This window comes from Alternaria viburni, assembly GCF_023758015.1.
Source record: "Alternaria viburni strain BMP 2772 chromosome Unknown scaffold_17, whole genome shotgun sequence".
NCBI lineage: Eukaryota > Fungi > Ascomycota > Dothideomycetes > Pleosporales > Pleosporaceae > Alternaria > Alternaria viburni.
Genome location: NW_026055786.1, coordinates 433,102 through 454,614, shown reverse-complemented (window position 1 = coordinate 454,614; position 21,513 = coordinate 433,102). Strand labels below are relative to the sequence as shown.

General features: G+C 53.6%; 8 protein-coding genes across 8 annotated transcripts; 2 read left to right on the top strand and 6 right to left on the bottom strand.

Annotated features, from left to right (window-relative positions):
- Nucleotides 1–527: 527 nt before the first annotated feature.
- J4E79_007768 (uncharacterized protein) lies at nt 528–1,598 on the bottom strand (the record flags this gene model as incomplete). Its single annotated transcript, XM_049356631.1, has 2 exons — nt 528–1,432; nt 1,499–1,598. The coding sequence occupies 2 exons, from the start codon at nt 1,596–1,598 to the stop codon at nt 528–530; spliced, it is 1,005 nt and encodes a 334-aa protein (XP_049208978.1).
- A 1,012-nt stretch (nt 1,599–2,610) lies between these two features.
- J4E79_007767 (uncharacterized protein) lies at nt 2,611–4,013 on the bottom strand (the record flags this gene model as incomplete). Its single annotated transcript, XM_049356630.1, has 2 exons — nt 2,611–3,657; nt 3,705–4,013. 2 exons carry the CDS (start codon nt 4,011–4,013, stop codon nt 2,611–2,613), a joined length of 1,356 nt encoding a protein of 451 aa, XP_049208977.1.
- Nucleotides 4,014–4,518: 505 nt separating this feature from the next.
- Nucleotides 4,519–6,802, top strand: J4E79_007766 (uncharacterized protein; the record flags this gene model as incomplete). Its single annotated transcript, XM_049356629.1, has 3 exons — nt 4,519–6,408; nt 6,465–6,742; nt 6,787–6,802. 3 exons carry the CDS (start codon nt 4,519–4,521, stop codon nt 6,800–6,802), a joined length of 2,184 nt encoding a protein of 727 aa, XP_049208976.1.
- A 527-nt stretch (nt 6,803–7,329) lies between these two features.
- On the bottom strand, nt 7,330–8,382 carry J4E79_007765 (uncharacterized protein; the record flags this gene model as incomplete). The annotated part of the gene is made up of 3 exons (XM_049356628.1): nt 7,330–7,337; nt 7,400–8,138; nt 8,191–8,382. 3 exons carry the CDS (start codon nt 8,380–8,382, stop codon nt 7,330–7,332), a joined length of 939 nt encoding a protein of 312 aa, XP_049208975.1.
- Nucleotides 8,383–10,734: 2,352 nt separating this feature from the next.
- Nucleotides 10,735–11,965, bottom strand: J4E79_007764 (uncharacterized protein; the record flags this gene model as incomplete). The annotated part of the gene is made up of 4 exons (XM_049356627.1): nt 10,735–10,878; nt 10,939–10,976; nt 11,110–11,515; nt 11,699–11,965. The coding sequence occupies 4 exons, from the start codon at nt 11,963–11,965 to the stop codon at nt 10,735–10,737; spliced, it is 855 nt and encodes a 284-aa protein (XP_049208974.1).
- Nucleotides 11,966–15,327: 3,362 nt separating this feature from the next.
- Nucleotides 15,328–18,191, top strand: FOX2 (bifunctional hydroxyacyl-CoA dehydrogenase/enoyl-CoA hydratase fox2; the record flags this gene model as incomplete). The annotated part of the gene is made up of 4 exons (XM_049356626.1): nt 15,328–15,489; nt 15,540–15,876; nt 15,926–17,353; nt 17,404–18,191. 4 exons carry the CDS (start codon nt 15,328–15,330, stop codon nt 18,189–18,191), a joined length of 2,715 nt encoding a protein of 904 aa, XP_049208973.1.
- A 157-nt stretch (nt 18,192–18,348) lies between these two features.
- J4E79_007762 (uncharacterized protein) lies at nt 18,349–19,437 on the bottom strand (the record flags this gene model as incomplete). The annotated part of the gene is made up of 2 exons (XM_049356625.1): nt 18,349–18,657; nt 18,724–19,437. The coding sequence occupies 2 exons, from the start codon at nt 19,435–19,437 to the stop codon at nt 18,349–18,351; spliced, it is 1,023 nt and encodes a 340-aa protein (XP_049208972.1).
- A 577-nt stretch (nt 19,438–20,014) lies between these two features.
- On the bottom strand, nt 20,015–20,875 carry J4E79_007761 (uncharacterized protein; the record flags this gene model as incomplete). The annotated part of the gene is made up of 2 exons (XM_049356624.1): nt 20,015–20,299; nt 20,360–20,875. 2 exons carry the CDS (start codon nt 20,873–20,875, stop codon nt 20,015–20,017), a joined length of 801 nt encoding a protein of 266 aa, XP_049208971.1.
- Nucleotides 20,876–21,513: the final 638 nt, after the last annotated feature.

Here is a 21,513-nt window from a genome sequence, read left to right as displayed (position 1 = left end):
AAGTGAAAGCATTACAAAGCATAAGCATATGCATCTGGGAGGCGTCAATTCAACCCGACGACCGTCACAAAAACGATATTACTTGGTGCGGGAACCCTAAAAAAGTTCAAGAAGCATAGTTTGGGGAGGAGGAGGGGGATGGTGATGTAGGCATGGCCTGCCTTTCTGAGATACCCGATTGCTGCCCTCAACGGCGGCGGTCAATTTTGATGATTTACGTTCTTTAACATTGTGGTACATATGTTGTTGATATAGATAATTGCATCTTATCTTCACCTTTGATATCTGACTAAGTCCATGGAAGACACTGGAGAACATGGTGTGGAAGTGAAGCTTGTGCTGAGATAATTTGTTTGTCTGTCATTCTACCGTGTTGGCATGTATGATTTCTTTGTAGTAAAGTGAAAGTGTAAAGTATTTTGACAAGAATCGAAACCAATCGCGCCATCAAGACGTCTTCTCCCTCTCCTCCTTCATTCAGCACAACGAACTTGTACCGGAATTCATGAATCAAAGAAGCCGGGCATCTAAGCACCAATTTCACTTCCAGCACCCTCACCCTCACCAGCTCCAGCACCCTCGCCATCTCCCTTACCACCGCCAAACAATCCACCAAGCCAGCTCCACCAGCCACCAGACCCGTTGTCACCACCAGGACCCTGCTGGCCATCCTCCTGACCAGGGAGTTCAGGCATACCAGTTGGCTTAGGTCCACGCGTCATCGTCTCCATGGTAGTAGGCAGACCAGGCATGCCAGTACCAGGAAGACCGGGGAAACCACCTGAACCACCAGGCATACCAGTCGGCATGGGGAAAGAAGGAAGATCCGTCGGGAAACCACCCGGTCCACCAGGTCCACCACCAGGTCCCTCAGGCGCACCAGTAGGCAGACCGGGAAATCCGCCTGTGGGCGCTGGGAATCCGCCGCCGGGAGCATCGGTGGGAGTAGGGAGACCGGGGAAACCTCCTGGAGCTTCTTCGCCTCCGCCGGAGGGGGACTCAGTAGGAGTAGGTGCACCACCGCCGTTCTCGGGGTCTGCGAGTGAGAAGCTGGGGAGGGGCAGGTCGCCGCCTTGACGCGGGGCGAGCTGGTAGTCGATGGCTAGGTTGCGGGCGGCGCGCGCGCGGACGGGCCAGGAAGGGGGCATGTTGCTGGAGCCGCCTGGGCCGCCGGGACCGCCTGGGAAGCCGCCGGTGGGCATGGGCATGGGGAAGCCGGGGGGTGTTGGGGCGCCGGTGCCCATGGGGGGGCCCATGGGAGGGAATCCGGGGGTTGGTGCGCCCATGGGAGGGAGGCCGGAGGGAGGGCCCATTGGGGGGAAGCCTGGGGTTGGTGCGCCCATAGGGGGGAAGCCTGGGGTTGGGGCACCCATTGGAGGGAAGCCAGGTGTTGGTGCACCAGTTCCCATGGGAGGACCCATGGGAGGGAAACCTGGGGTGGGAGAGCCCATAGGTGGCATGCCCATGGAAGGGAAGCCGGGAGGAGGAGGAGCCTGACGGGTGTCCTTGGTGCCGAAGATGGCGTCGAGGTAGTCGCCGAAGGGGGCGGCGGCAGCGCTGCTCGAGAGAGCGAGGACAACGGGGACGGAGTACTTCATCTTGATGGTTGTAGTGTAGAAAAGTCCGTGTGGATGTTTGAGGCTGTTTGTTGAAATGTAAAGATAGTGGCTCAGCCAAAAAGAATGTATATACCACTAGGATATCTAGAGAGAGCGAACTTGGGTAGAGCAAAGAAAGGCCTGCCCGAAGTGTAAGAGAATGAGGAAGAGGAAGAGAGAGAAAGAGTGCTGGACAACTGATCTGTGAAGAACTGTGTTGATGATCCTACAAACTGAGGCCAGAGAGCCCTAGATATATATCTTCTTGTTTCGTTTCGGAGATTTCCAGGCCATGATCTACCCATGATCAACCACTCAATTCATCTCAAACCAGCATACCCGCGGGCCCGCCGCCCCCAGATTGCCCAGTCGTTTGAAGTTGCTGGAGCTGGGAGAATCACTATGAGCAAGCGTCTGTGCGCCCACCTGCTAGTTACAGATAAGATCGATCAAGACATTGCGAAGACGCGGCGGCGCGGGCTTGGTAGGTCAATCTCTGCAGGTCTAGCCAGGAAGCGCGTCTGCATGGCCTGATTCGTAAATTGTAGTATGGGGATTTCATGCCGATCGCTGTGGAGTTTCATGACCTTCTCCAATGGAATCGTTGTGCGCGCTATAAAACAAAGCTGTAAACAGGTGGGTGACAAGGGCCAAGTCGGTAATTTGCGTAAAAGCAAGGCTGCGATGGCCATGGATAGATTGGGTAGAGAGCCAACATGTTTCGAGGGAGAGGTCGAGATGCGAGCGGGAGGGCCGATCGCATGTTGATGGTAGTGGTGGGTCTGTTTCAGGCGTACGCGTACCTCGACGCCAAGAGAGCATGTCGCTAGCTGATTGGCGCAACCAGATGCCGACCATGGTTGCTCTGTAACAGGAACGGGCACATCGTCTACTTGAGCATCGGGAGACCTGCTTGGTGTTTGAAATGTAGTAACGGCGTGATGTGTGACGTACTGCCGTGCGGGACGCAGACCTCGGCAATGAACTACGTCAGGCATCCAGAGGCATCGGATCATATCCATCCAATTCTCCTTGCAGCATATCCCCAGCCGCTCAATAGTGCAGTCACACCTGTGAAGGCGATCAACGCGCCATATCCGCTGCCATAAGCAAAGCCTGCACTCCAATCACCAGCATGTAGCAATGCTTCTGAGAGCGGACCACTGCACAAGTTGCCTACTCCTTTCCCAGCTGATAGGCACGCCCATACGAAGCCAGAATCCGCGCCTCTGCGCTTCTTTTGAGTGTCTGCAACGATTGCACTCCAGGCGCTCGATTGACAGCCAGCAAAGGCACCGTAGACGATACAAAACATGTACAATGGCGCTAGTGATGTAGAGAACCCCCACAGGAGAAAGATGCCGACTGTTGATCCCAGTGCAGAGACCATAAGACAGGTCGTGACATGGTACTTGTCGGTAGCGATACCCATGCACAGACATCCGACAAACGCAGCGGCGTTGACGAGGATGATAGTGACGGTACTTTCGATGCTACCTGCGCCGATGGACCGAGCAAAGGTAGGCAGGTAGATTGCTGGTAGGAAGAAGCCAAGACTTTGGATGATGTTGCCGGATTGCAGGATAAGATAATTCGAACATGTCCAGAACGACAGATCGAATCCTCTGGACTGCGATGTTTGCGATAGTGGAAGACGAGGCTTGAAGAAGAAGACTATCGGAAAGTTGAGGGCCACGAAGCTGAGCGCACATACTCGGAGAGTCGTTCGAAACCCGTAAGAGTGTAGAAGCCATTCGAGTATAAGAGGGAGGATGGCCCCGCTCAATCCTAGACCAGCCATGGTGGCGCCGTAGGCAAAGCCTCTTCTGCGTACCCACCACTCTTCGATGTTGAAGAGAATTGGAGTCCATGCGAGGCCGCCGCCGAGTGCGTACAAGATGCCTTGAGTGACAATGAGGTGCGTTACGCTCGTTGACAGTGATCCAAGACCCAAAGCGAGACAAACGACAACTAGACCGACTGGTGTGGCCCAGATGCGGAATTTGGGAAAGTATTTGAGCACGGCAAACCAGAACGCAATGTCCATGTACATGATACCCTGGAGGAGTGTTAGAATGATAACCTGTAATGATTGTTATAACATACCATTGCGCAAGCGCCAACCACGGCGATGTTGCTTTGACCGGAGAACTCCTCACTAGTAGCATAGTATTCTTGGAAGACACCATAGCAGGAAGGAAACCCCCAGATCATGGCTTCGAGCATGAAGCAAGCGAACAGGCAGAGCCAGGCATCCTTACCACCATCGGTGGGCGGAAGGGAGAAGCCATCGTCACTGTTGAGACGTTGATCGTCATCTTCGTGTTGGCGTAGTATTTCGATATCCGTTGTCGCCGCCGAAGGCTGCTGTGGGTAAGTGGTCAAATCGACCTGGGTGCTATGAGTTGAAGCCATTGAATGCTCGAATTTGATGTTGAATCGATGGCAGCAGACTCATACTTATTTACAGTCTCCATTGTATGTTGAGATAAGTAGTGACGGCGTTAGCTTGGGAATCACTTGTAGGGCGTGCTCGATGTACGGTCGAGTGGGGCTCTGAGGCCCTGGGCCCGTCGGAAAGCGCAAAAGTCACGACAAGAGTCCGACCGCGGAGCCATGATGACTCAGTCTAATGTCCAATCCGATATGGATTGTACGGTTAGTACTGACGGTCAGCTGGTGTGGTGTTTGGTGCTCGTCTTCCACATAGAGAAGCGAGGGTGGATGACTCTTGGGATGATGCAGGGGCGCCCGGGCGGGAAGCGGAATTGTAGCGCGACGCGACTTGTGGATGGACGCGCCTTGACCAGCGCTTTCACCATCTCGAAACGTTTGGCGCATACGACCATCACGATGCATTCCCAATAACGAACAGCCATCAACTATACATACACGATAACAGAACGCCCTAATTACCGCCATGGACGAATCGCCACGATCTTCTAAGCGGAGAAAGCTCGACACCCCGAAGCGCACCGAATCGAGCCCGTCAACAAAGCCGTCAACGAGAAAAGCCTCCGGCAGGCTCGCAGCCCGAACCACCACGAAGACGAACGGCGATTCTGTACAGGATGTGGAGAAGAAGCCAGCGCCAGTGCGTAAAGGCCGGGCGCTGAAGGGCGCAACAAATGGCACTGCGACAAAGCGTGCGGCAGAAGAAGAGATTGATATCTACGATGACATCGAGGGCGCATTGAACGTCGAAATATCCTCACGACCAACGCGGGTCCGCAAACCTTCGCAAAAAGCGCTCAAAGAGAACACCCCAATCGCGGCGCAGGACAAGGAGGAGACACAAACAAACACTCCACCGAAGCGAGGAAAGGGGCGACCTACGAAGGCGGAAGCCGCAAGTCGGGCCGCTTTGAAAGAGGCATCGACGGATGCCATCACACCTGCCAAAGGCGCAAAACCTGTACGGAAGCCAGCAGCGTCGGCGCGCAAACCAGCTGCCCCACGAGCGAGTGCGCGCAAGAAGAGAGACCCTAGTCCTATCCCCGAGGAGGATGAGACGGATGAGCTGCAGAACGAAACCAAAGCCGCTAAGACCTCGAAGCCACGCTCCGTACGAAAGCCGGCTACCAGTACACGAAAGAAGGCAGCAGCGACAGAACCCGAGTCGGAAGAGGCAGTCGCAGCCACGCCTTCCAAGTCCGCCAAGCGACGAAAACCAGCTGCAGAACAAACAACCATACCGGAAAGCGATGACGAACTCGGCGATGGCTCTCCCACAAGCAACAGGAAGCTTACTGCTAGTGCACGGAGACGCTTCAACCGCACCGATCACATCGCCAACAACGACGAGGAACGCTGGTCGAATGCGGAAGAACAGGTCAATGGCCATGACGAGGATGATATGGAGGTAGATGGGAACAGCATCTTGGACAGTTTACTGGATCCCACAGAACCCAGTCCCTTCAACAAGCCTACATCAGCACAGAAGGAGAAGGAGAAGCTCGCTCTATCGGCCATCTATAGCGACATTGCACCGGGCCGCGAACTTGATCTACTGAAGACAATCGTCATGGAACGTATTACCGGTAAACGCCCATCCCCCTTGGTGGGCTTAGACGAAGAGTACAAGTCTGTGCACCAACTTGTCGAGCACACTATCACCGCTGGCGAGGGCAACTCGATGCTTGTCATCGGAGCCCGGGGTAGTGGAAAGACGGCACTTGTCAACAAAGTCCTCTCTGAGGTCTCCAAAGATAACGGCGGCCAATACCACGTTGTCAGACTCAACGGCTTTGTCCACACAGACGACAAGATTGCGCTCCGTGAGATCTGGCGCCAGCTAGGGAAAGAGATGGACATCGAGGAGGATGGTAGCGGCCCAGGAAAGAACTACGCAGATACGCTAGCGACGCTGCTCGCTCTGCTTTCTCACCCATCCGAACAGACTGGTGAGGTAACTGACGAAGTCGCCAAAGCCGTCGTCTTCGTCATGGATGAATTCGATCTCTTCGCTCAACATCCCCGCCAGACGTTGCTCTACAATCTCTTCGACATCGCGCAGTCACGAAAAGCGCCTATCGCCGTTTTGGGCCTGACAACACGCATCGACGTGACTAATAGTCTCGAGAAGCGTGTCAAGAGTCGTTTCAGCCACCGCTACGTGCATCTCAGACTGGCAACGACATTTACCGCGTTCCAAGAAACATGCAAAGCGTGTTTGTTAATACAACCTGAACAACTGAGCGTCGAGGAAAGAGGTATACTAGAAGGTGGCACCAAGACCACGCCAGCCAGGAAGGGGAAGAAGGGCGACACCAAAGAAGACGCACTATCCCAATGGAACAACAACATCTCCGTAAGCCCATCCACCCTCCATAGTATTCATCCACAACCCAGCTAACCTCCCTTCAGAAACTCTTCTCAACCCCCACCTTCCTAACCACACACCTAGCCCCAACCTTCTACCTCAGCAAATCCGTCCCCAAAATCCTAACCACCTTTCTCCTCCCCACCGCCACCCTCTCCCCAACCACGCCTTTCACACCCACCACCACCCTCTCGTCCCCAGACTCAAAGCTCACTCTCATCCCCTCCCTCTCCCAGCTCTCCCTCTCCCTCCTCATCGCCGCCGCACGTCTAGACATCATCCACGACTCCGACACGTGCAACTTCAACATGGCCTACGACGAGTACGTCACCCTCGCCAGCCGCGCGCGCATTCAATCGGCGGCAGGCGGGCTGAGCAGTAGCAGTGGTGCGAGTAAAGTGTGGGGCAAGGATGTGGCGAGGCGGGAGTGGGAGGGGCTTGTGGAGTTGGGGTTGTGCATGCCGGTTTTGACGGGAGGGGCTGTGGGTGCGTTTGGGATGGTTAGGTGTGATATTAGTTTGGAGGAGGTGGGGGAGGTTTTGAGGGGGGTTAAGGGTGGGGATAAGGGGTTGGAGAGGTGGTGTCGGAGTATTTAGCGGTAGGGTCTGGGGTTGCATACGATGGTTGGAATGAGGGGGATTGTTGTTTGAATAGCATAGCGGGATGGGGTTGGGTGGGTTGTTGTTTTGATAGGCATGGCATAGCATAGCGGGTTGGCGTATTCACGTTTTGAAAAGGAGGGGTACAGCAACAGGTCACGTTTGTAAGACAAGCATAGATTGTATATTACCATTTCAATATTGATTACGTTGCCCACATGTCCCCTCAACAACACACTCCTAACACCCCCAATAATTAGCCCACCGACTCTTCCCGCCCAACACGCCCACAAACTCCCTCGCCACTACCCTACTCGTCTGCTCACTCGGATGCAACGGATCAAACCACATAAAACTATCCGGACTATCCGTGCTCGTACAATTACCTCCCTGCTCATCACACAGACTCTCCACTCCTTGGACATTCAACGGCGCGCCCGTCCCGTTCAGATAGCTAGATGGGTTATAGTACATATCCGTCATGAGCGCGTTGACGTCAAAGGAAGCTACCTTGGCATCTTCCCAGCGCTCTTCAATCTCCGCGGCAAAGGGCGTGCGGTAGGCGTAGACTTGGTTGAGAGCTGCGACTGTGTTTTGCATGCGGCCGTGGACTTCTGTTAGGTTTTTCCCGGGGGTATCGGGGTAGTATTGCGTTGATTGGAGGCCGCCTTCGCCGGGTCGTTGGTACTGAGGGAGCAGGTTCAGCGGCGCAAGATTCATAACAACAAAATACCGACCGCCGTTTTCGTACAGGCGGTCGATTTGCGAATATACGCAGTCCATGTAGTCGGCTACGGTTTTGTTCGGGGATTGGCTGTCGGTTAGGAAGGCGCCGTTGCCGAGGTCGTTGGTGCCGATCCAGATTGCGTAGACGGTGGAGGAGGGCTTGCCGGTGAAGAATTGCGTGCCGTTGGATGTGGTGGCCGTGGAGTCGGCGATGAAGGCGGGGAGTTCGTAGCCCGCGATGTCGGGGAAGGGGGCGTCGATGGCGGAGAAGTAGCGGGGTGTTATTTCGTTGGAGCATACGGCGCCTGAGACGGCGTAGTTGTAGAGGTTGGTTTTGGAGTAGATGCTGGCGTAACGCGCCCAGGAGAGGCCACCCGAGGCTGTTGCTAAGCCCTGGTGTTTTTAGTAGGGGTTGGGGGGTAGGTATATTTGATGATTGACTTACCACAGGTTGCTGCCATGCCACAGGTGGTGCAGAACCATTGTTGTTGATAAAGTATCCCAGCCGGTTCTCATCCGTGTAACTATCGCCAAACGTCACCAACGTCTTGAACTTCCCATCGCGCCAGCCCCCTGCGATTCCCCCAGTAATCGCTAAATTAGCGACGAGCAATCGAATCGACCAAGAAGACACCATTGTGAGACAGCCAGGTTGTCGGTAATAACATCTGCGCGGAGAAATACACAGGTACTTATATCGCTAAATAGGCGGAGGCGGGCGGGACTTCTCCAAAGCACTAAACCACTCCCTTCCGCCGATACATGGGGCTAATCCAGGTCGGCAAATACTTCATGATTAATTGCAGCTGGTACGCGGGGAAATTGGGGACGCGAGCCCGGTTGTTCATGGAAATGATGCCGGTCGCGGGAGCTATACGCTTTACGGGTGTGGACGGTCTGGGATCAGGCTAAACAGGTGTGCAGTTCGATCGGAGGGTGGTGTCGATGAACCGGAGATTGAAACCTGGGCCAATAACAAGCACGTCGCAGTTTCGACATGAACTCGCATTGACCGTTGTCTTTGTGTTGATGTTCATCACCGATAGACTGACAGCTTTCGATCTGTGATGCTCGATATGTCATCGCTAATTTACGCGCCGGATTGTCATCCTAAGGCACCGTTGCGACCATCCATGAATGCGTTGAGATCACACGTGGCCGGTGGGTCTGGGGCAGACTAGATCTGGGGATGTGTAGTGACGTCGTTGTTGCTTCATAACGTTCTGGTGTGTCGGTCGGTTGCCGCCGAGCGTGCTTAATGTTCCTCCAGCCGAGGTCTCGATGCACAAAACCCGGGATCGCAGTGAGAACCAGAGTTCGGCGAGATGAGCGAGATTATTGTATGCCGCATGTCGTTCACACTAGTTCATGTGTACAGTCTGCGGAGGTACGAAGGGCACATTCCAATGTCGAAGTTCTTGCTCGGACACTTCGTGGAAGGGGGTGCATTGAAAGAATGGCGCAAGTAAGTGTTGGCCTGTCTCATCGGAAGATGGCCCGATCGTGTGTTGTCTTTATATGCTTCTTCTGGAGCTGAAGGCCGAGGATTTGTTTTTCCTGGTACATTTTCGATCTGTCGCTAGGATGCTCAGATCGTGTACTGAATGCGGATCGACATTCTGACGAGACAACTTTTGTGCACGCCAATACTGACATGGAGGTGTCTCGCCTCGAAGCCGTTGGTTCCTTGACCGTGCCCGCTTCCCCGGTGCACGCGTCTTGGGCAGGCTATCGCTGGTGGATGCGTCTAACCATATTGGATCAAAGCACTCGATAGTCCAACGTCGATAGCGGTAGTGCTGAGATGGGAACAACACCGTATAGAGTTTGTAGCGAGAAAGCAGAGACTTCATGTAGCGGAAACTTCGGCAAGCCGAAGCCTGACACAATTGAGGGGACTTGATGCCGATGAAGCGGCATTCGGCTGTCTCGTCGCGAAGTCGCAAAGGCGTTGGCGTCTAGCCAGGAAAGCGCCCCATTAGAGCGCGTATCTCGGTACCAGACTGTCGGGGAACTGGGCTGCAGACAAGGGGAGAGGTACCGATGAGACTCCATTTGCATCGGACGGCTGTGTTTACGCCCCTTCCTTCTCGATCCGTGGGATCAGAGACGCAATCTCGACGGTTGACGTAGGTGGTGTTGAGCGTGGTGGTTCCTTCCTCACGACGAACCCTCACTCTTCAGGGCCTCTAGCGTCACATAGCCTGGTCCCTGTTCAGTCGCCCCACCTTCCCTCGTGTGTTTGACCCTCTTTACCTTTCCAAATTCTCATCCTCATTCCATCTGTGCATGTATCGCAGCACCCGTGCCGATGCTGTGCTCCCCTGCTGCATACCATCTACCGATTCGCCCCATCTTCTGTTTGACCAGCAGTCCCTCATCGCGGTCTGGAGCTGACTATTTGCAATGGAGACAGCTTCCACGATGCTACAACCACGCGCCGGTCTCCTTGTCATCAACTCGACAGATGCGTGATGGCATAGCACGGCAGCACCGCTGCGTCGACCAAAGGAATAGCTCCTGCAATCGGCGCCGTCTCTTGGCCGGAGGCAGTGACGAATGTGCTTTTGGTTTGCCTTGAGTTGAGAAGCTTGAAGGAACGGAAGGCACGACTGGAACCCTCACCACAAGTTCTGACCTGGAACTGTGAATGTTTGGAGGACGTTTGAAGTGCACATCAGCCCGGCTAGTTTGGAGGCAGCCTGTTGACAGCTACTGGATAAGGTACAATCGCATTCACTACCCGAATCTGAGCATACAAGTCTGACTACTACAGGAAGAATCTCTTTCTACCGCCTATGTCGACCGACCCTCTACACCTCGTGGGTGCACAAGCTGCACTATCATACGTCCTGCGGCATCTGCTATACGCTATGTAGCCCACATTGATGCGAGGCAACGCACACGATATCACCGAGTGCTCTTCCGGCCCCTGGCAACATACCTAGAAGCGGATTAGACATACTCCATAAAACAGGACGGGTCATCATTACAACTCAATGTATAGGTTCAGTTCCACATTCTGGAGCTCTGCACGAACTTCCCGCATAAGGTCTTCGAACTGCGCAGCTGTCCAATCCAGTTTCGATGTGAACGGCCACAGCCCAAGTGACTCAAGGAGGTCACCAATCATCTGGACGGATGACGCGTAGTCAGCACATACCCACCTTCTACAACTGGGACGCATACGTACTTCGACAGAGTCTCTACCGATGCTAGCTTGGGTCTCATCTGTATATCGACTGTCAGTACTGCTCTTCAGTAGGATGTTTCGGAGTACTGGTTGATGGTCAACCGCAGTGAAAGATCCATTCCCTCCCACGATCGGACAACATTCAACGTCGGAACACAAAGGGAGACTTACTTTTCGACCAGCCACCTATGTGAAGCTGCACTATGTCGACTTCGACGTCTCGATATCTGTTGTCGAGCAACAGCCGCTTCAATCGTCGACCTATCCGCGGGTCACGGTCCATGTCCGCCATGGCGCCCTGGTATTCCTGCCACCATCTTCGCACAGCATTCTGGTCCGTAAGACGTCCATTGTGTGATTGGATAATCGGCAAATACTCCATTATCTGCACCCAACCTCCCGGCCGTAGCAATAACCTCATATCTCTGATGTATCCATTCCATCTGCCGCTCTTAATGCCTGGAAACACGAACCGCGAGTGGATGAGATCGTAGTGATTCGCTTTGAATATTTCGGGATCACGAAGAGGATCGTTGAGGTTATGAGCGACCAGGTCTAGGTTCTCGGGTCGGTCCATCTGCCTAGACATGGGACGACTGCTCAGTCTTCGTACCCGCATATGCCCTATGTACAGGCTTAACTCACATGGGGAAGATATCAAGAGCAGTTACCTGAGACTGTTAACACGCTACGATCGATACGAGCCACATTGGAAGTACCAATCTCATCTTATATGGCTGTCAAGGGGTCAAGTACGCACCTCACAATCCTCAAACTCATCTGCGCATTGGACAGCCCAGTCTCCACCGCCGTAGCCACACTCCAATATCGCTTCGGGCTCCCCAACTGGTATTCGAGGGGAGAACAGTCCATCGCCGAAGATACGGGACACAACTTCGTGCTGAGCTGTCAGTCTGCTCTCTTCGCGGTCGTCGAAGGCCACCGGGGCGTAGTAGACACCCTCGTCGAGGGATGTTCTTTGGAACTCTCGGCCGTGGACGCTAACTGTTTCTGTATCTTCGCTCATTGTCACTCACGTCTCGAAGAACACGGCGGGATACGCAGGCAATAATAAACGATGGAACGGGCGGCCCAAGACGAGTTGTGGTGTATGATGGCGATGATGCGGACCTCATGGAAACAGCACGACGATAGCCCGACGCTGTAGACTTTGCGATCTGCATATCGCTGTGAGCTGGCAACAAGCTCGGCAAAGGCGCAAAATTATCCGATATCGTGGCGAGAGGAAACGTCACTAAAAGCAGGCTGACGAAGTGGCCGCAAGTCTCGAATCACGAATGACCAAGGTTGATCACATTCGCTCTCCATAAAACCAGGCGCTATCTCTCCAGCTTGCTTCTGAGCATCAGGATAGTCCCCACGATTCGGTGACATATGTAGCTAGGGAGGCTACTGCATCGGCGGGAGCAATATCCGTTTTGGAAGGCGGAAAGATGAGCAGATCGTTTCACTGCTTCCATTCAACATCCTACTCGCTAAGAGTCGGATCAAAACGAGGCGTGTCGCCACTGCGGACTGGCAATCAGGGGTCCACGTCTCCCGTACAAAGGACTCATCCGAAGGCCTTCACAGTCATACTGCTACGAAGCATCATCAAATTTCGTATCTGACTCGTTGCAATTCTTGACACATGGGCATATGTGGTAAGTGTTCAACGTCAGATGAGACAGGGGGAGGCCCACCTCCGCCTACCTGGATTTTCTTCACTAGGACATCTCTGCTACTCATGTTAGACAAAACTGCCACCGGAAGCAATTCCGCTGCACCAGAAGCGATTCGCCGTGAAGGCAAGCATTGCTTGCGCTAGTGTATAGATTCGGTCGTTGATGGGCACGTGGTGCATGCCCGGACGGATGGCCCCGCTGACAGTCTTCTCGAAAAACGACACCGCTGACATGGCCTCGGGATACAGGCCCATCAAAGCCAAGCCACAACGTCATTCCTGTGGCTGTTGGACGTGTACGTTATGACTGGACGCAGCGCCTAGGGGTTCCCATTGTCGCCACGACTATCAGAATCTTCGATGGTTGACAGGCCAGGTGTTGCAACCATGCTGCCCTGTGCGTTCATTAATCCATGGATCTTAACATCACAGCTGCCGGTTGATAACTATAGGCTTAGTGTAGCCTACTCTCGGCCAGCTACATGTTTAGGCAGAGAGCATGCCGCGCAATATTCTCCGACTTTCTTTAACGTAAGGACGACAACTTCACACGGCGCCGATGGTTTCGTGAGGGAAACAGCCAATCAACACCTCCGCATCACAGCCCACGCACATTCGATGGATGCAATAGATGCAATGGAAACTCCACATGTATGCAAAGACGCACAGTCGTCGGAGACGGACCAAGCCCCCCACGCGACTTTTGGCCTGTCGAGATGTATACGGTTTGTTGACGCGACACTCGTTGTCATTTGATCACTCAGGGGCGCCAAAATCTGGATAACGCTGATTCCAGAGGCGTTCTAGCAAAAACGTAGCCTTCAGATGTCGATTCCGACCAGAAATCAACAGGCATTTGTTTCGTGACAAGAGCAAAGTTCATCCGACCCGGACCAAGCAAGGAAGATGAGACGCACGGGTTACACCCACCCGCATCTGTGGGGGTTTTCGTGCCCACAATCGCACATCGAAAATCTACATCCATATGATTCTTGAGGCTGGTATGTCGACGATGATTACTACTCCTATAACGCCTCCTCGCGAGCTTTTCCCATTCCGTATTCGGCTATGTCATCGACTCCGATGCATTAGAAAGTAGTGTATCATATAGGCACCACAAGCAGAAACCTTTCAACAATTTCACCTACACCGGAAGAATTCGCGGCTTGTTCCTACGAGAAACTCTTGAGCACCTGTGTCGACCGAAAAACGCGACTCAAAGAGATGCGAAATTTATTTCCGGCCACAAACTGAGCAGAATATTGTCGTCTGCCTCACTATACAATATCCGTCATGTGGTAGTCGGTGTGATGTCGGTCATGGTAGCGTCCGGCGCACATTCCCCTGCTCAGTGTCTACAAATCTTTGACTCCGCTAATTCGACGCCTTACACCTCTACTCAATGACAGTAATAAAACACGGCATGTAATAGGTGCACTCCAGAAGATCTCAACGCTCGGTAAGGTAGGTACGCGAATACTTACGTCGGTCAAGTCCGCCAACGGGCCGAACCGCGCATGATGGGAGCCAGCGTAGCAAGAATGGTACCCAGGACGCTCATGTACGAAAGCGCTGTGGAGTCTCTCGGCCTTGACTTCGAGCGAGCGAGCAAATGGCGGGTAACAAGCGGTGACGACGAGGGTCTGGATCCGCGTTGCCTTCGGCATAGTGCAGATGTTGAGTGGGTTGCAATGATCCTGGAGGAGAATCGTGTTTGCAAAGGATCGATGATGTCGACTGTGCTTAGTCGGGTGATAAGGTTTGGGCCTGGCTTGTGGGTATTTGACTTCACGGGCTTGCTGCGCTTGCACAGCAGGCCTCGAACAAGACCAAAGTTCTTGATCTTGTGGGCTCGCGCTCGGATTTGAAGTCCAAAGTTCAGCAGCAGGCTCTACATTATCTGATTCAGCGTCGTTTAGTAGATTGAAGTCAATCAGAACGCCATCACGCAGCACGAAGAGGTCTACGAGCTCCTCTGTACTGGATATACTAACGTTGCTAGTGCTTCATTCGGTGCATTTTTCGGGTAGGACGCCCATCTTTTGGTGACATGACCAAGAAGAACAACCGGTCACTTCCAGTGCATGGTACAACTATAATGGAAAGACACATCCGCCATCGCATCTGTTCCGTTTCCAATGCACCACAATATCGTGATATCTAGGACGCGTACGATACGTGTTCGGGCCTCACGCGGCGCATCTCGCAGCCCCACATGCGCTCAAGAATCATCATCTCATCGAACTTGTCCAGCCAAGACTGCACGCTCTGAATATGCGAGTGTGAGATTGCGCACCTTCTAATCACTATCATGTGATACCCCGGACTCGTTCAGCTGATGATGGGGAGCAAGACGCGGACATGTGAAAGCGTGAGGTGCACGGTGCGCAATCCCCACACATGACCAACTGCCGTCGGGACCGAGGTAACTCGTCATCATCAACAGCTCGGCTGCTTTCATGAGACACGACCGGGTCAGATCGCGAACGACCTTACTTTGTGCCATCCTCCACGCATCCAGCCACCTATCCTCTCATCCTCACACTTTCCATATCATACACTTTTCTATCGTGGGATCTTTGCTGATACCCATTTGACTTTACAAATACCTTTGTTGCTTGCTTGCATAGGAGATTCCTCAAGCGCAACTTCTTTCCGCGAAACAACGAAGGGGTAGCCTCTTCGAACAGCACAGAAAACACATCATGGCTGCGCAGGAGCTGCGATATGACGGCCAGACCGTTGTCGTCACGGGCGCGGGTGGTGGTCTCGGTCGCGAGTACGCTGTCTTCTACGGCAGTCGCGGCGCGAACGTCGTTGTGAACGACTTGGGTGGCAGCTTCAAGGGCGAGGGCGCGGGCTCGGCGGTATGTCATCCCAGCAAAAGATCCTCCTTCATAGCTAATTCACCCGACAGGCCGCAGACAAGGTCGTTGACACCATCCGCGCCGCTGGCGGTAAGGCGGTCGCCAACTACGATTCGGTCGAGAACGGAGAGTCCATCATCAAGACTGCTATCGACACATTCGGGCGCATTGATATCCTCATCAACAATGCGGGTATCTTGCGCGATGTCAGCTTCAAGAACATGAAGCAGGCAGACTGGGATCTGATCTACCGGGTCCATGTCTACGGAGCATACAAGTGCGCGCATGCCGCGTGGCCATACTTCAGGAAACAGAAGTACGGAAGGGTGATCAGCACCGCGTCCGCTGCGGGCCTTTTCGGATCTTTCGGACAGACGAACTACTCTGGTATGCACTTGCGTTTTGTGAAGAAATCGACGTCTGCTAACTTCCACAGCTGCCAAGCTCGCTCTTGTCGGTTTCACCGAGACACTCGCAAAGGAGGGCTTGAAGTACAACATCCTCTGCAACGTCGTCGCCCCGATCGCCGCCAGCCGAATGACCGAGACCGTCATGCCTCCGGATGTTTTGGAGAAGATGAAGCCTGAGTGGATTGTCCCGCTCGTCGCTGTCCTTACACACAAGTCGTCCACCGAGACTGGCGCTATCTTCGAGGCGGGCGCGGGTCACGTTGCCAAGCTACGATGGGAGCGAGCATCTGGTGCTCTGTTCAAGGCCGACGAGACCCTCACACCCGAAGCTGTTCCAGCCAAGTGGAAGGATATTGTCGACTTCTCCAAGGCTGAACACCCACAAGGCCCGGCGAACGCGCTTGAGCTCCTCGAGCATGCCAACCAGCTGCCACCCAACCCCAAGGGCGAGCCCCTTGACTTCAAGGGCAAGGTCGCTCTTGTCACTGGTGGAGGTGCTGGTCTCGGTCGCATCTACTGCTTGCAGTTGGCGAAGCGTGGTGCCAAGGTCGTCGTGAACGATCTTGTGAACCCCGACAACACCGTCCAGGAGATCCAGAAGCTTGGTGGAGAGGCTGTTGGCAACAAGGGCGATGTTCAGGACGGCGAGTCTGTCGTTAAGACCGCCATTGAGACGTATGGCCGCATCGACATCCTGATCAACAACGCTGGTATCTTGCGCGACAAGGCGTTTGCCAACATGACCGACGAGCAGTGGGATATCATCCACAAGGTTCACCTGTTCGGTACCTACTCCTGCACCAAGGCCGCCTGGCCTTACATGCTCAAGCAGAAGTACGGCCGCATCCTCAACACCACTTCTACCAGTGGTATCTACGGCAACTTCGGCCAGGCGAACTACGCCTCAGCGAAGTGCGGTATCCTCGGTTTCTCGAAGTCCCTCGCTCTTGAGGGCAAGAAGAACAACATCTTCGTCAACACCGTTGCTCCCAACGCCGGCACTCAGATGACCCGCAGCATCTTTCCTGAAGAGGTTGTACAGGCCCTCAAGCCCGATTATAACGCTCCTCTCGTCATTCTTCTCGTTTCCGACAAGGCTCCCGAGCCAACAGGTGGCCTATACGAGATGGGTTCTGGCTGGTTTGCGGCGACCAGGTGGCAACGCTCTGGCGGACACGGTTTCCCCGTGGACGTCAAGCTCACTCCCGAGGCTGTTCTCTCCCAATGGGAACGCATTACCAACTTCGACGACGGCCGTGCCGACCACCCCTTCGACAACGCTAGCGGTCTCAAGTCTATCATGGCGAACATGGAGAACACGAGCAAGAAGAGCAAGAAGGAGAAGAAGCCTACTAAGAGCAACGAGGAGGTCCTCGAGGCTCAGAAGAAGGCCTTGGCTGCTAAGGCTGAAGGCACACCCTTCGAGTACACCGAGAGGGATGTCATTCTTTACAGTAAGTCAGCCTCATTCCGTATGAGTAACTACAACTAACACCATCTGCAGACCTGGGAATCGGCGCCAAGCGCACCGACCTGCCCTTCGTCTACGAAGGCGACGAGAACTTCCAAGTCATCCCCACCTTCGGTGTCGTCCCCCCCTTCAACGCCGAACCCCCCTTCTCCTTCGACGAAATCGTCCCCAACTTCGACCCGCGCATGCTCCTCCATGGCGAGCAATTCCTCGAAATCCGAAAGTTCCCCATCCCCACCGAAGCCAAGCTCGTCGCCGTACCCAAGCTAGTCGAGGTCGTAGACAAGGGCGCCGCAGGGCTCGTCGTATACGGAAGCGTAACCAAAGACGCAAAGACGGGCGAGGAGATCTTCTACAACGAAAGCACAGTCTTCATCCGCGGCTCTGGCAACTTCGGCGGCCAGAAGAAGGGTGCTGACCGCGGCGCCGCAACAAAGATCCACAAGGCACCTGAACGCGCCCCCGACACCGTCGTCGAGGAACGCACAACCGAGGAGCAAGCTGCTATCTACCGTCTCTCCGGCGACCTCAACCCCCTACACATCGACCCCCAGTTCAGCAAAGCTGGCGGCTTCCCCACACCCATTCTGCACGGCCTGTGCAGCTTTGGTATCTCGGGCAAGCACGTTCTGCAGACGTATGGCCCGTTCAAGAACATCAAGGTTAGGTTTGCGGGTGTTGTGCTGCCGGGTCAGACACTGATTACCGAGATGTGGAAGGTTGGTAATACCGTGCTGTTCCAGACTAAGGTTAAGGAGACGGGTAAGCTGGCTATTAGTGGGGCTGGTGCGGAACTTATGGGGGGTGGGAGTAAGTTGTAGATGTGGAGGAGTGTAAGAGGGGGAGGTTTATAGGTGTTGACGGGTGTTGATGCCTTGTTGTATATATGTAGTGTTTATGTGATAAGTTCATCTTCCAACATATGCGTCCGACTTAAAAGCCTCAACCATGACCACCGCTTTGTTCCGCACAAGGACCTTATTCGTTCCACAGTAGATGTTCTTCCCACGCCGGCCGGCGTATTTTGGGAGGAGGAGGAGGCTTGAAGTCACTCGGTTCAAGATAGGTCCCGTAAAAAGGGTCTCCCCGACCCAAATGCGGAAGAGCGTTGATGAAACTGTACATGTTGAAGTCGCTGTTATCGCGTAGATTCTGTTCCTTGGACTCGACATCGTCATCGGGCTCGACATCGTCATCAGGATTGTACTCCGACTCGTCGGAATGTTCTACATCCGCTACGTTGCTAGCTTGATGGTAGACCTTGTGTCGTGAGCGAAGCCGGCTGTCCTGTTTGGATTGAAGAGCCGTGTTAGTATGTATGTATATATGATGACAGTGATGAGGAGCACTTACAGAGTTCAGATAACGTTCTGCTTCAGCGCGCCAGTCGTCATTGCCACTCTTCAGCGCAGGAAGCAAGTCCCAGGTAATCTTCGGACAGAGACTTTCCTTGTCGTAGGTAAAAGTAGCTTCAACGTGTGCGCCCTCGCCCTCAAACACAGTGACCACATGCCGGAGCGCATCGAAAGCCGTAGACCATGAGTTGAAGCTGATGTTCCTCTGCCTCAATTGGATGATCAATTTGAAGTCGGTTTTGCGCTTGATGCTGAGGAGCGAGTCGATGCATTCCTGAGTCGACTCGCCGTCACGACTCGTGAAGAGACTCTCAATATGGAGGTCAAGCGTCAGAGTGCGAAGAAACTTCCATGGATCCAGGCCAACGAAAAACACGTCCCTGCGTATAATGTGCTGAAGCTCAATAAGGTCCCCTATGTTCCACATCTTAGGCCACCATGTACCGATGATTTTGTACCACGCCTCCACAACCTCTCGAGCTGTTTCCTGGCCCACGTATCCCGGCCTGACGAAGAAAGGGGTCCAGGTATGCAGGTAGCAGGGATGCAGGTAGCAGGTGTATCTTGTGCCTGGCTCGTACGTCGAAGCCACCTTTTGGCATTCTTCTTCCTTGCCTTTACGTGCGCCTCTACACCGGCGGTAGACGAGGTAGGCCATTGAACCTTGTGTTGATTGAAGTGTAGGCGCGTCCCATACATGCTTGTACACCATGTTGCGCAGTTCCAAGGGGAGACGCGCTTGCATTTGTTCGCAAAAAGCAAGGTTCCATGTTGCGCAGACACGGCATATCGCTTTCACCAAGGGACGGTACCTATTTGGTAGACGTCATATCAGATCAACGTCACGATTTACTGAGCTTGTAGAGCTTACTTTTTACGCAATCTTTCGTTTTCACGTCGGATGCGCGTCCGTGGGCTGAGCTCCTCCAGTGGCTTTGGATCATCGGTCATTGCCGTCTCCGTGGCTGGACTTAGACAGCCTGATCGGGGTGAGTGCAATATGGAAGTTGACGCACGGTGGCTGGATACATGAGGTGGGAAGGCGCTCTAGTGGCGTCGGAACAGCTAGCGTTGCGACGACATGACGTCGGGAATCTCTGCGCTACTTCGCTGGCTGACATGCGTTATTATTCTTACGATGTTGTATCTGATCACAATCGGGCAAGGTAATGTCTTCTTCCTCGTATCTTCAGAAAGTACATATCTATAGTGAACGCAGCTCTTGTAAAGATACTAAAGCTTCACGAGCAATGCTGCCCAGTTCAACAAATTGACAAGCTTCCTGCCTTCTAGTCATCCCCCTCACTCGCGCTATCCAGCTCATACCCCTCTTCAATCTGATCCTCTCTAAACATAGTTCCATAATATCGCGGCGGCTCATAAGGGGTCCATGGAGGTTCCGGAGAAATAGATTTGCCATGTTCATCGCGGTCAGAGTCAGTTTCTTCATAGCCTAGGTAATCGTCTGACTCCCAGTCATCCTCGCTGTAGTCCCTGCTCTTAAGTTCCCGCGGGTCGTAGTCCGCGTCGTTTTCGATGCGATAGTGTTTGTGATGCTCGCGTACGCGGGAATCCTATATGTTTGTAAGTCACTATGTGTGAGGCAGCAAGCGATGTAGAATTAGTGTGCTTACACTGTCGAAGTGACGAGCGGCTTCCTCTCTCCAGTTGGATTCGGGATTCTTCAACGCGGGGAGCATGTTGAACACCAATTTCGGTTTAAGATCTTGGGCGTAGACAAGAAGCAGCCTTACGTCCGCGCCTTCTTCCTCAAATTTCTCGATCATGGGTCGGAAGATGTCGAAGACGGTGAACCAGGGATTGAGTTGGAGGTATGACTGCTCCAACCGCAGCCTTAGTTTGAAATTCACCTTATTCTTTATCTGGAGCAGCGCGTCGACAGTTCGTTTCGATTCGCTGGTGTCCTTGCCCTTGTTCCTTAGGAATCCGTCGGTAGTAAGCCTGAGTGTCAACTTGCGCACAACAGTTGTAGTATCCAAACCGACAGAGAAGGCGTCGCCACGGATAACGTAGTCGAGTTCGTCTGTGGTTCGTAATTCCCATATGTCGGGTTTTACTCTTGAGATCGACTTGTACCAGAATTCGACAATCTCCAAGGCCGATGCATCCCCTACGAATCCAGGTCTCATAAAGTATGGAATTTGTCCATGTTTAGGGCAGCTGTCCACTGTTCCCGGGTGATGCGTTTTTACTAGAGTGTCGCAATCTATGTCGCCCCCAGAGCAATTCCACTTAGGATGATATGTTATACGAGTATCTTTCAGTGTCTTGTCGTCCCAGACGTATGCGTATACAATGTCGCGAACTTCACGAGGCAAACGCCGTTGCATTTGCTCGAAGAAGGGGCGACTCCATGAGGCGGTGAACGCCGAGAGAGCTAACGGAAGGTGTCTGTGTTGGAGTCTTGTATGAGGTCTTTGCTCGAGTTCATAGAGATCAAGACTTACTCGCGCCGGACGTCTCTCTTGCGCTGTCGCGCTCTTGCTTCTTCGATTTTTAATGCTTTGATCTGCCTTCTCAATGCTGAGATAGTTCGCGTAGCTGTACGAATTCTGGGAGGATTCAGCACAAGGTGCACCAGTGAAGCTCTAGGAGCTTTGCGTACGTATCGTTCGCGTCTAATTCCATACCCTTGATGCTGCAACTACGTTAGAACTGATCTGACATGAGGTGCTGACAGGGCCCAAAGACCTACGCGCGAAGCCGCTGCACTGCGGACTCAGCCGATAGCTTCCAATCGATCATAGCTGCTCTCTCCATGGCTGTT